At 44.1% G+C, this 12,901-nt stretch overlaps 1 protein-coding gene across 1 annotated transcript in view; it reads left to right on the forward strand.

Moving 5' to 3' along the window:
* Window positions 1–12,901, forward strand: part of LOC308579272 (sodium/hydrogen exchanger 2-like) — a 34,762-nt gene that overhangs the window by 18,686 nt on the left and 3,175 nt on the right. Inside the window, exons 8-10 of the mRNA XM_081180188.1 lie at window positions 3,840–4,004; window positions 5,469–5,580; window positions 6,431–6,565. Of these exons, the coding sequence (XP_081036314.1) occupies window positions 3,840–4,004; window positions 5,469–5,580; window positions 6,431–6,565 (412 nt within the window). The remainder of the gene's footprint in view (window positions 1–3,839; window positions 4,005–5,468; window positions 5,581–6,430; window positions 6,566–12,901) is intronic.

Raw genomic sequence — 12,901 nt, forward strand, 5'->3', positions numbered from 1 at the left:
CTGTTTTCACAAAGTCCCTACTAGGGGTGGCTCAGCACTGCTTGATGGCTGCACCACAAAATGGGACAGCTTTTCCCTTTTCTTCCTCTTTTTCTTTCAACATGAAACACAAGACTCGATTGTTTGGAAGATAAGTTTCTTTACAAAAGAAAAGAGTTTCCCCATTGCTAGGTGTTGCTCACCCTCTGAGCATTAGAACATTTTTCACAGTGGCACCATCAAAGAGTCAGTAAAGAAGATTCTTCAAAGCCAAGATGGTTATTGCAGATGGGTTGCTGCCACACTTTCAGGATAAAATACCAATTTCGTTCACTGGGTTTAGGAGAACTAATTCCTTTTAAACAAGGGAGGAGGACTGCATGCATGGGGATCAAATATGTCCCTCCAGGTTTCTCTCTGTTTGACCCCATGTGAACCTCCCTTGGCCACACCCTATTTTCAGCCACACCCTCTTTCCTAGACCATGCCCCTCACGAGGCCTACTTAATCACAGAATCACAGTTTTATAGAGTTGGAAGGGACCATGAGGGACATCTAGCCCACCCCCTGCAATGCAGGAATCTTTTGCCTAATGTGAGGCTTGAACCCACAACCCTGAGATTAAGAGCCTGAGCTGTCCTTCAGGTCCACCTCCCTGGGTGTTTTTGCCTGGCTGGGATGTGTCATTGAATTCTGGTAACACTTCTTGCTGGCCTGAATGGAGGGTATAGAGGAATGTATGGACAAAGAAATTAGCCTTCTGCACATAGGTGAAATTCTCATTTTTTGCTCTGTCCACTCTTTGCCTCTGGTCGCACCCAACACTGGCATGTGGCCCTTGGAAGGTTGCCCAAAAAGGAATGCAGCTTGCCAGCCTGTGTTGCTCCTTGCCACTTTGGTTTCTTGAGCCTGCGAGGGAGGGAAGGGCTTGGGTTCAAGTGGAAACCAACTGTTCCTCCAGCACCTTCTGCAGCAGGCATGGCCAAACTTGGCCCTCCAGCTGTTTTGGGACTACAGTTCCCATCATCCCTGACCACTGGTCCTATTAGCTAGGGATGGTGGGAGTTGTAGTCCCAAAACATCTGGAGGGCTAGGTTTTGCCATGCATGTTCTAGAGTAACTAACCTGCCTGCCAAAGACTTCCGGGTCTTGGGCATTCCCAGGTACACCTCCTATCCATAAGCTTTACTTACAGAATTTGTTCCAAAACAGACACAAAACAATCACATCCAAATAGCTGCATAAAATCATGTGCTTATGCCACCATATTCTTGATTTCCAATTACTTAGCTTTCCCAACAGACTTCCGTCTTCCTCAATGTGGGTCTGTCTTATCTTTTTGTTAATCTGCTTCTTTGGTCATTTCCCCATTTCCTCTGTTATCTATATGCTATACTTAGAATCTGTCTTGTAATTTGTGAAATTTAATCAAATGTCCAGATTTTGACTTGGGGACAATGCTTTTTAAAAAATATTCTCTATAAGTTTCCCACTCCTTTTTGAACTTTTGGTTTGGCTGTCTCCTAATTGTCTCTGTCATTTTAACCAATTCTAGGTAAAGGTAAAGGGACCTCTGACCATTAGGTCCAGTCGCAGACGACTCTGGGGTTGCGGTTCTCATCTCAATTTATTGGCTGAGGGAGCTGGTGTACAGCTTCCAGGTCATGTGACCAGCATGACTAAGCCGCTTCTGGTGAACCAGAGCAGCGCACGGAAACACCGTTTACCTTCCTACCTATTTATCTACTTGCACTTTGACGTGCTTTCAAACTGCTAGGTTGGCAGGAGCAGGGACTGAGCAACGGGAGCTCACCCTGTTGTGGGGATTTGAACCACCGACCTTCTGATCGGCAAGTCCTAGGCTCAGTGGTTTAACCTACAGTGCCACCTGCGTCCCTTTCTAGCCAATTCTAGATATTCCAATAATTTATCCTGCCATTCCTCTTTTGTTGGTACCGATTCTCCTTTCCATTTTTGGGCAATCAGTATTCTCACTGCTGTTGTAGCATATAGATTCAGATATTCTCCTTTTTTCATTTGGAATATCTGAATCTAAAATGCCCAAGAGGAAGGCTTCTGGTTTCTTTATAACATTTTGCTTAAACATTTTTTTCAATTCCTCATAAATAATATCCCAGAAATGCTTATTTTTTTGCAGCTCCACCACATATGAAACAATGTCCCTTCTGCCTGTTTACACCTCCAGCAAGTATTAGATCTCATTTTATACATTTTGGCCAGTTTGCTGGGAGTTATATACCACCTACAGAACATCTTCAAGAAATTTTCCTTTAGTGTGTAACAGGCCGTAAATTTCCATTCTTTGTTCCATAATCTTTCCCATGCTGATAATTGGATATTCTTACCATACTCTTTTGCCCACTTCATCATTACTTCTTTCACCTCTTCATCTTTCACCTTCCACTCTAAAAGAAGCTTATACATTCTAGATATTACTCTTTTCTTATTTTGTATTAATTCTTTATCTTATTTTGATTCTTCTGTTGCAAACCTTTTTTTCTATCTGTCTTAAAAACCTCATTTAATTGGTAATATTATACCCAGTCCATTAGGTGATGTCTGATTTTTCCGAATTTTTTCATGTTCAATTGGTTATCTTCTTCTTTTAATAGGTCTTGGTACGTGGCCCAGTTTGTTTCCATTTTTTTTCTTTTCACTGCAATGGCCTCCAAAGGGGATAGCCACCCGGGAGTTTTGGGTTCCAATAAATCTTTATACTTTCCCCATACCTTATATAGTGGCTTCCTTATGATATGATGCAGGAAGCCTCTATGAGTTTTAACTTTTTCATATCCCAGGTAGGCATGCCACCCAAAGCAATTATCAAAACCTTCCAAATCTAGTAAATCTGAGTTCTGCAATGTCATCCATTCTTTTAGCCAACATAAGCAAGCTGATTCATAATAAAGTTTCAGATGTGGGAGTGTAAATCCCTCTCTGTTCTTATTGTTTATTAATAATTTGTGTTTAATTCTAGGATTTTTGCACTGCCAGATAAACCTTGATATGTCTTTCTGCCATGTCTTGAAGCTTCCCATTCCCCCTATCACTGGGTTCATCTGAAACATGAACATCATCTTTGGGAATACATTCATTTTTACTGTGGATACTCTCCACCAAAGCGACAGGTTCACCCTGTTCCATATTTCTAAATCCTTTTTAATTTCCTTCCATATCTTTGTATAATTATCGTTGAATAAATTGCTATTTTTAATTGTAAACCAAATTCTCAAGTATTTGACCTCGTTAACTATTGTCAGACCCGGAATTATTTGCAATTCTTCTTTCACCTGTGCTTGCATATTTTTTGCCAACAGTTTGTCTTTATTTATATTTATTTTAAATCCTGCCACCTTCCCAAATTCATAAATTTGGTAAACTTTCTGCTGGGTTTTTGGTAGTTATTCTAAGCTCATCCGCAAAGGCCTTTATTTTGTAAGATTTACTTCCTACTACTATTCCTTTTATTTCTGCGTCTTTTCTTATTGCAATTGCCAGTGATTCTAACACCATAATAAACAGAAGAGATGACAATGGGCAACCTTCCCTTTCATTATTTTAAAACCTTTTGTTATTTCATTATTTATAATCAATTTCGCTCTGTGATTTTGATATAGTGTCTCTATGCCTCAGACACTTAATTATCGTACATCGTTAGTGCGCATAGAAAGAGTGCAGGAGCAGGGCTTTCAGAAGTATTTTAGCGACCCGAATTCCAGTTCCTTCATGGTAATCTTCGCTGAGATCATTGTATGGACAGAAATAAAGCTTAATTCTCTCTCTCTCTCTCTCTCTCTTTTTTCCTCCCTCCTTCCCTCCCTCCCAAATTCCCTGGACAGATTGGAATACTTCAATAGCAAATATCTCCAGAAATTTTTGCTCCGGGAATATGTGCAGCCCAAATCGAGCATTGTGCTCCTATATGAGAAGCTGGAGAGGAAACATGCCATTGAGCTAGCTGAAGCAGGGCAGCTCATTTGCGGTCCAACCCATAGTTCATTGCTGTAAGTGGATTTTAACAACAACAACAACAACAACAACAACAACAACAACAACAACAACAGTCAGTATAGACAAGATGGACCAATGGTCTGATTCAGTATAAGGCAGCTTCCCATGTTCCAATGTCCTGTTTCTGCATTAAAGGGTGATTGAAAATAACTCTGGAGAGAAATTCATATTTAAATGCCTACTTTTCTCTCAAAACACTGCATTAAAAAATGTACTTTGATATGTGTTTTGAGTTGAGAACTGTGCTGCAGTGTTTGGCAAAGTACAAATGCCAATAGACAGCTATGTTGCAACCCACACATGAGTCCCAGAGGTACAAATCAGATTGGCTTGTGTTGAAATTGAGAAAGATCGAATGCCTCAAGCATCCCTTCTGTGTGAAAAGTTGGGGAGAGAACACAGTTTAGATGTAGATAATATGTCTTGTATGCGGATGAGCCGAGGTTCAATCCTGCAGTTAAAAGGAACAAGCAGCTTATTATTTTGTTAGCAGGTGTCATGAGCCCCATGCCCTCTGGACACTTCAGTAGAAGTAACCTGAGTTTTGAAAAAAATACACAGAGCTGAAGAAGGATTGTGAAGGGGTGTTGCTTTTCCAGCTTCCTCCTTCAGCACTGTGTACTTCTCAAGGGAATAGAAGGCATACCACTTCATGATGCGGGGAAAGGAATTCTAGAGGCTTTGTGGGCACCAGAGGAGAACTTCCAAGCATAGCATCACACCCACAGGAGCTACAGTTGGAGACTCACAGGTGCTCAACAACTCTGACTTGGTATAAAGTACCTTCCTGTGCAATGTTTAAAGAAAACCTGTTTCAGTAGCAAGCCTGCATATACACAGCATGCATTTAAATGCAGGCTAAACCACAGAGCCTAGGGCTTGCTGATCAGAAGTTCGGCGGTTTGAATCCCCGCGACGGGGTGAGCTCCTGTTGCTCGGTCCCTGCTCCTGCCAACCCAGCAGTTCGAAAGCACATCAAAGTGCAAGTAGATAAATAGGTACTGCTCCGGCGGGAAGGTAAACAGCGTTTCTGTGCACTGCTCTGGTTTCGCCAGAAGCAGCTTAGTTATGCTGGCTACACGACCCAGAAGCTGACCCTCGGCCAGTACAGCAAGATGAGCGCTGCAACCCCAGAGTCATCCACGACTGGACCTAATGGTCAGGGGCCCCTTTACTTCCCGCAAAGAACCCTGGGAACTGTACTTTAATAAATGGTGTAGTTCCCGCAGGATTCTGTGGGGGAAAAGAATGCACTTTAAATGTAATTTAAAGGGGTATGTGCAGAAAGACAAGAGTATTATCTCTGTGTCCTCCAAAGCATCATGCAGCAGTAGAACAGAACTCGCTCTCTCCTTCCAGCTTTAATGTCCATTTTGAAGGTCAGTAACTGGTTGCCCTCTTGCCTCATATAAAGCATCTTTATAATATTCTGTTTCTCTCTTCCCCGCCCACTGTAGCAACAATGACAAACACCCCACCACAGTCAATGACTCGGACAGTCTCAATCTAGATGTGGTGGATGATATCCAGAAGATATTGGAAAGGAACCTGTACAAAACAAGGAGAACCGTGAGCTTTTTTTCTTTAGTTGATAACAATAGCTGTGTAAACAAAAATGTGGCTGGGTCTGTCTGAGTCACCAATGCTAATTTCCTATAATTGCCTTAAAGTGGCATTCATTTCCCCCCAATGTTGCATTATTTGAGGGTACTGTGAGAAACTTAATGGTGGTTCAGATAATGCGACCATATGCTAATGACGCCACAGCTGCTGCTGCTGACTTCAGCTCAGTGGTGGTTGGTGCCCATTGGGACTGGTAGGGTAGAATTCAGGGAAGCCAACAGTAGGTGGCACCAGAGCCACTGATAGGCGGAGCCAATGAATTCCAGTTTTCTCCTCATCCTCCTCCCTGCTAAGTTCTCCAAGGTTAACACTGAGACCTAGGAGGAGAAAGGGGTCACAGGCAGTGTTGCCACCCCCTGGAGAGGTTGTAAGTAAGAACACAGACAGGTGGGGACTGGTAGAGGGCAAACTAAGGTTTTGGGGGGAGTGCTCCATTCACACTAATGAACCAGCATCTACTGCTGCCACTATCACAAGCACAGTTGCTGTCCACTGTGGTGCACCAGCATAGAATCATAGATCTGGAAGGGACCACAAGAGTCGTTTAGTCCAACCCCCTGCAACGCAGGAATCTTTTGGAACCTCCCTTGGAAGTGACTTGCAGAAAAGGGTCTCTGAAAATAGCCTAAGGGTCCTGACAGCCATGCCTTGAACTTCTTTGAGAGCTAAAGCAGGGTATAAATATAACATATAATAAATGATCCAATCTACAGTGGACAGATGAGTCGGCTCCGCTGGGTAAAGAAGAAAGAAGCATTAACAATTAACATGTCTTGCTTGCATTGTATATTACCAGGTGCCGGCATACAACAGGCATACTCTGCCTGGAGAAACAGAACCAGTGGAGCAAGCAAAGGAGATCTTGATCCTCAGACACAAGAGCTGGCAGATCCACATGAACAGAAGTGACTCGGACCGCTTGAGCAAAGAGGTACAAGCCAGGGTGGGCACTGGGGGTGGGTGGAGCATTGAAACAGATTCAAATTAAGGGCAAGATAAGTAAGCTTTTACTCCAGTTACAGTTCTCAGCTTCCTGACCTTATGGCAGGGGTGTGGGGGTGGGGTCACATGCCCTGATGGACAACCTTACAGGGGCTGCATGGCAGTGGTGCACAGCGCCAGAGGCAAAAGTAGCTAGAGTAGCAAGTGTTCGTCCTACCTTTGTACATTGCAGCTATGCAAAAGTCAAGAGGTTTCTGCATGTACTCTGTCCTCCACTCAGGCAAGCAAAAGCCATTGTTGCAGTTCAGGGACACATTTGAGCTTAGCAAAGGCACTTATGGAGGGCGTGGAGAAGGGCCATTGAGGGGTGCAGACTGGGGGTAGGTTGTGTAGACTGGGAAGAGTCTTGAGGATCACAGAGAGACACAGGCATAAAGCTCTCCAGCAGAGATTTAAAATAGTAGTAACAAAAACATGCGGCGAAGTAAAGTGACTCCCAAAGCATCCCCTTAAAAGATTTCTTTCCAAAGTTTCCCTCTTTCATCAGCATAGGAAAAGACCTCAGGTAAGTTAAAAAAACAGTTTACTTACAAACTTCTCAAAAGGTCAGACTAATATGCTTCAGAAAATTGCACAGGCAGTAAAACCTGGCTTAGTTACAAAGTGGTGGTAGTTCCTAATTATTGGTATAGGAACCCAAGAGTAGCTTGTGCGAGCCTTGCGGCAAACCAGCACAAACCACCTCACATGCTGATGAGGCATTTGCTTGACACAATTAGTACTGAAAAACATGTTCTCTTAGGCACATAAGGATGAATGCTAGGCTAGAAGCCTTTGCCTTGACACCTTCTTTCGTATGTGCAGGGATATATTACTTTTCATAACATGACTATACCGTTATGTTTTTCCCACCCCCTCCTCACCAGTAGCTTGCAGTCATACAAACCAGACACAGGTTTATTCATTTGGTCTCAGGAGAATGTAGCACAATATTTCGGTGTGGCTAACTCTCCATGATAACTCTTCAGTGACAACCAGGCCCTGTTTCACATGGGGTGCTAGTCTTCTTCTCACCACAAGATGGAGCCATTACAATTATTATGTCTACAAGAAGAAGAAAAACACACAGAAAGAATCTTGGGAAAACCATAGGGAAATAATTGTAAATTGTGAACTATTAAACATAATGGTTAGGAGGGTCATGTGTAGTTTTAAAAAAAAGTTGGAAGAATGAAATGAAATACCTTATTTTGGTTTGTGTTTGTGAATTATTTATCGTGAATTATTGTGAAGTTGTTATCTCGGTCATTTCTGGCTGTACTGTGATTTTAAATTATTGTAAGCTGCCCTGAATGGTGCATGGACACGGAACAGATAAAGAAATGATACTTATTTTATATAAAAAATTTAAAAGGACTGGCCAACCTATAAAAATGTGTGTGTGTGTGTGTGGACTTAAGCTTAAGGGGGTGGACAGACTTGGTGAAACTACTACATTTTATGGGACCCCTTAAACTTGATTGACTATGGAAAGAACCAAGGCTTTGGGAGTAGAAAATCTGCTTTGCATGCTGGGGGTCTGAAATTCAGCCTCCGGCACCTCCAGGTTGGGCTGGGAGAGACCCCCTTTCCGAAATTGTGGGGGGCTACTGCCAGTCAGTGTGGACAGTACTGAGCTAGATGGACCAATGTCCTGACTCGGTACAAGGCAGCTTCCTGTGTTCCTTGTACACCAGAGTCAGGTTCAAAAGACAGATAGACAGACAGAATTAAAGAACAGGGTGCTTCTGTGCACATTTTGAGTCTGGGAATTTGCTGTCGGAGTCTGAAGGGAACTTGCATTCCTTTCTGTCACGTCCACTCCCAGTTACATCAAGTCTTCTAAATTTCACATATCCCCTCCATACATCATTTTTATTGTCCTGTTGCACACCACCCCAGTCTCTGAGTGGTGGGAGATTCCAGGGGTTCCAGGCATTTAACCAGTGTTCGGCTTCCTCGGAATGAGGGACAGCAGAGACCGCCGTGACTTTAAGGATATATGGCCTATTGACACATATATGCAATGAGCATATATGTAACCTGCTGGAGGGGCTCACATCATTAACACTCCAATAAGGAGTGTTCTTCCATAGCCACAGCCTTGAATTAGAACAGGAATCAAGCATCTCTCTCCCTCTCAGGTTTCTGTCTGCCTTCTGCTTCTAGCCCAGCTCTCTCTCACACACTTGAACTCCCACCTTTTTCCTTCTAACTGCCTACCGGTTTCCTGCCAACCTAGCAGTTCAAAAGCACGTCACAGTACAAGTAGATAAATAGGTACCGCTCCAGCGGTAAGGTAAACTGCGTTTCCGTGCGCTGCTCTGGTTCGCCAGAAGCGGCTTAGTCATGCTGTCCACATGACCCGGAAGCTGTATGCCGGCTTCCTCGGCCAATAAAGCGAGATGAGCGCTGCAACCCCAGAGTCGGTCACGACTGGACCTCATGGTCAGGGGTCCCTTTACCTTTACCTTACCTACCAGTTGAGGAAGCCCCCCCCCCATTTGACCCCACAGAGCCAGTTCCTTTCTTACCCTATCAACCCATACTTTAGGTCATTACCAAGAAGCCGGCTGGATATTCCAACAATTTAATCCTTGCTGGATCCAGGAATTAGGAGAGTCTCAGGCATGCAGTCTACCCTCCCCTGCCCCCAAACCCACAAATAGTACATTCATGATTATTTGTGCTCATGATGCACTTGGAGCAGTTATGCTTTCAGTACTGTACTGTTTTCACCTGCAAAAGTTGTGGGGTGGGGTGCATGGACCACTTTGTACCCATTTAGTGTAAGTCTCATGACTTCCTGCTGAAATACTGTTAACTTTTTATACACTGGTACCTTGGGATGCGAACGGGATCTGTTCTGGAGCCCCGTTCGCATCCAGAAGCAAATGTAACTAGCGATGGCACATCTGCGCACGCACGCACGTGTCGCTTTTTGCCACTTCTGCGCATGCGCGCGACATCATTTTGAGCGTCTGCGCATTCGCAAGTGGCGAAACCCGAAAATAACGTGCTCCGTTACTTTCGGGTTGCCACGGAGCGCAACTCGAACGCGCTCAACATGAAGCATATTCAACCCAAGGTATGACTGTACTGCAAATTTTCCATTTATTTATTTTTTGTCCACTTTGGTTGTGCTGTCGTGCAAGAATGCCTTTCCAAACAACAATAATGTTCTCACTTTGGGAAACATTGCAGAACAACCAGTGCTTTTTTTCTAGAAAAATGTTCAGGGGTACTCTCATTTTGACTCAAATGAAAAACCACAATTTTATAGTTCAAATTGGGAAAAATAAATACTGCAAATGGACAAAAGTACAAAGATTCACAAAATGTTTAGGGGTACATGCACCCCTGCATCCCCCCAGAAAAAAACCACAGAGAACAACCAATAAAGGCCTATGGGAAGCCTTATACCAGGACTTAAACCCTTGGTTCATCTAGGTCAGTATTGTCTACACTGACTGGTAGTAGCTCTCCAGGGCTTCAGGCAGGGAACCATTCTCAGCTCTACCTGGAGATGTCAGGGACTGAACCTTCTGCATGCAGAGCAGGTGTTCCACCACTGAACAAAGGCTTCATGTTTCTTTTTTTCCTACTAGGAAAAAATATATATTACGCGCCAAAAAGGTAACTCTATTCCCCCTCCCCAGGAAAGTTTGCAGAAGCTGTGTGGTCTTTAGGTCAGGAAAATGACAGAAAACAATCACTCTCCCAGTGCCACTTCTTTGACCAACACCAGAGTCTCCCTCCTCCTTTAAATTACCGTATATCTATAGAAAACCCTCAACAACAGTAAAGCCCAGGAGATCTAATGACTCACCTTCTGCATTATATCTGCTTTTGGGTCCTAAGTTGAATAATTCATTTTTTTATTGCTAAAACTATTACCACCACACAAAACCAATTCCATCTATACATACAAATTTAATGAAATCATACAAATAACATAGGACAGGTTTATTTGATATCCTATTTCTGATATTCAGAGGCGACTGCTTCTGCTTAGGTTACCAAAGTGGCAGGGTCCATGAACAAAAGGGAGGCATCAGCAGGATTGTGGGAACTCCAGCGTTTGCTGAAGGACATAAAAAGGTATCTAGGAAGAAGAAGCGGGGGTGGTGTGTGGAACCCAAGTACATATCCTCCAAGTGTCCTGATTTTCCAGCGACAGTCCCGGAATTATGAAAGCAATCCCTGCTTCTGATTTGATCCTGGAATGTCCCTGTTTCCTTTGCCACAGAGCTTGAAGATAAGGATGATATAGTGGAGTAATGTGTGCGTTGTTGTTGTTTTTAAAAAGAATCACATAACCAAGCAAATAGTTTGCAGGCCATTAACTATGTCAAACTGCATCAAATGAATCCAAATGCTAGAAATCTCCAACACTGCAAACCAGTTGCTTTTTTTAAAAAAAATCCAACAAATAAAATACATTTCACCATAAACTTCAGGTTTGATTATTTTGCCCTTTGAAAACACAGAGGCATAGGAAGGTCCCCTTACACTAAATCAGACTACCGTATTTTGCGCCCCATAGGACGCTCCGGCCCATAGGACGCACCTAGGTTTTTTTTTGGGGGGGGGGGGAAAATAAAGAAACAAAATTTTGTTTCCCCCCCAGGAAGAACCAGGTCGGGGAACAGTGAGAAGGCACGCTCTGCCTCCCCGCTGTCCCCCGAGCTTGTGGGGCGGGCGATGGGGAGAAATGCGCTGATCCCGGGACTGCAGGCAGCTCTGCACCGCCATCCGGAGCGGGGCGGGACTTAGTGCCCCGCTCGGGATGGCGGCGCAGATCTGCCTGCAGTCCCGGGATGGCAGACAGCTCTGCGCCGCCATCCGGACTTAGCGCCCCGCTCCCGATGGCCGCGCAGAGCTGTGCTGAGCCGGGGACTGCAGGCAGCTCTGTGCAACCCTGCGCACCGACCCCTCTCGCTCTCCAGGCTTCAGTGAAAGCCTGCATTCGCCCCATAGGACGCACCCAGATTTCCCCTTCATTTTTGGAGGGGAAAAAGTGTGTCCTATAGGGCGAAAAATACGGTACTGGTCCATCTAGTATTGTCAACTCTGTAGGGTTTCAGCTCTGCTTGCAGATGCCAGGGATGGAACTTGTGTGCACAGCAATGGTTCTATCACTGAGCTATGGCTGTTTCCCAATAGATCTACACTGGATATATAAAGCTGCTTTTTTGGGTCCCACCAGTGGCCCTCTAGCTTTGTATTGTCTATGCTGACTAGTAGTGACTCTCCAAGGTTTTGGGCAGGGATCTCTCACAGTCCTGCTAGGAGATGCTGGGGATTGAACATAGCACCTTTTGCATGCAAAACATGCACTCTACCACTGAGCCATGGTCCTTCCCCAAACTGGAGCTTAAAGAAAGAAGGGGGAGAATGAGCAATGCTTGAACATCCTTTCTACCCTTGATGACCTTTTCAGCTTGAAGACACACACACACACACACACACACACACACACACACATACACAGAGCGTGCTGCTCAGAAACAATCAAAATAGGATTTGGAAGGCTTATGCCCTGCATGGTGCCTTGCGTGTGTTTTATTTTTTGCAATTGTATCTCCATAAAAGTCCTTGTGGGACCTCATTTGGATGACCTTCTCAGGAGTCATTCAACTTCTGTACAGCCATGAATCCTATTGTAATTACAACTGCAGAGACATTGAAAAACAATGGGCAAAGAGCACAGGGTCCCTTCTTACAAGTGAAAAGAAACAAAAGCAACATGGGGGAAAAAAAATTGAATTGGGAAGTATCCAGACTTATTTGGCAGCCCTTACTCTGGGGCCTAGCTGCCAGATCACACGTCCATCAGAGGCTTACACTCTGCTTTAGAAACATAGCAGGCATATTCAGGCTTTCAATGTGGGAACAATAGTTCTTGAGGAATGCAGATTAGTGCTTTAGCAAAAGGACATGGCACTAATTTGCACGAGTCTCTCGACTAGCAAGCCCTCCACCGGCTTCTCGTCACAGAGCCAAGGAACACCTCTGCAAAGACAGGCCAAGTTTCTGTTCGATTTTGTGTGGATTGGCAAATCTGCTGCTTTCCAGATTAGGTTGGACAACTGTGTCCAAGGTAGATTGGACTTTGTGCATCACCTTAAAAAATGTATGATCTGTAAACATCACTCCTCGTAAACTGTGAGTCTTGTGTATTTTTAGAAGTCCTTTCCTTATCTTGGCGAAAAAGGGAAATAAATGGAGAGTAACATTTAGGCTGTGGGAGAGTAACAGATGGCTGTTTGTATGATCCAACTTA

This window comes from Podarcis bocagei, assembly GCF_964188305.1.
Source record: "Podarcis bocagei genome assembly, chromosome: Z".
Classification (NCBI taxonomy): Eukaryota; Metazoa; Chordata; class Lepidosauria; order Squamata; family Lacertidae; genus Podarcis; species Podarcis bocagei.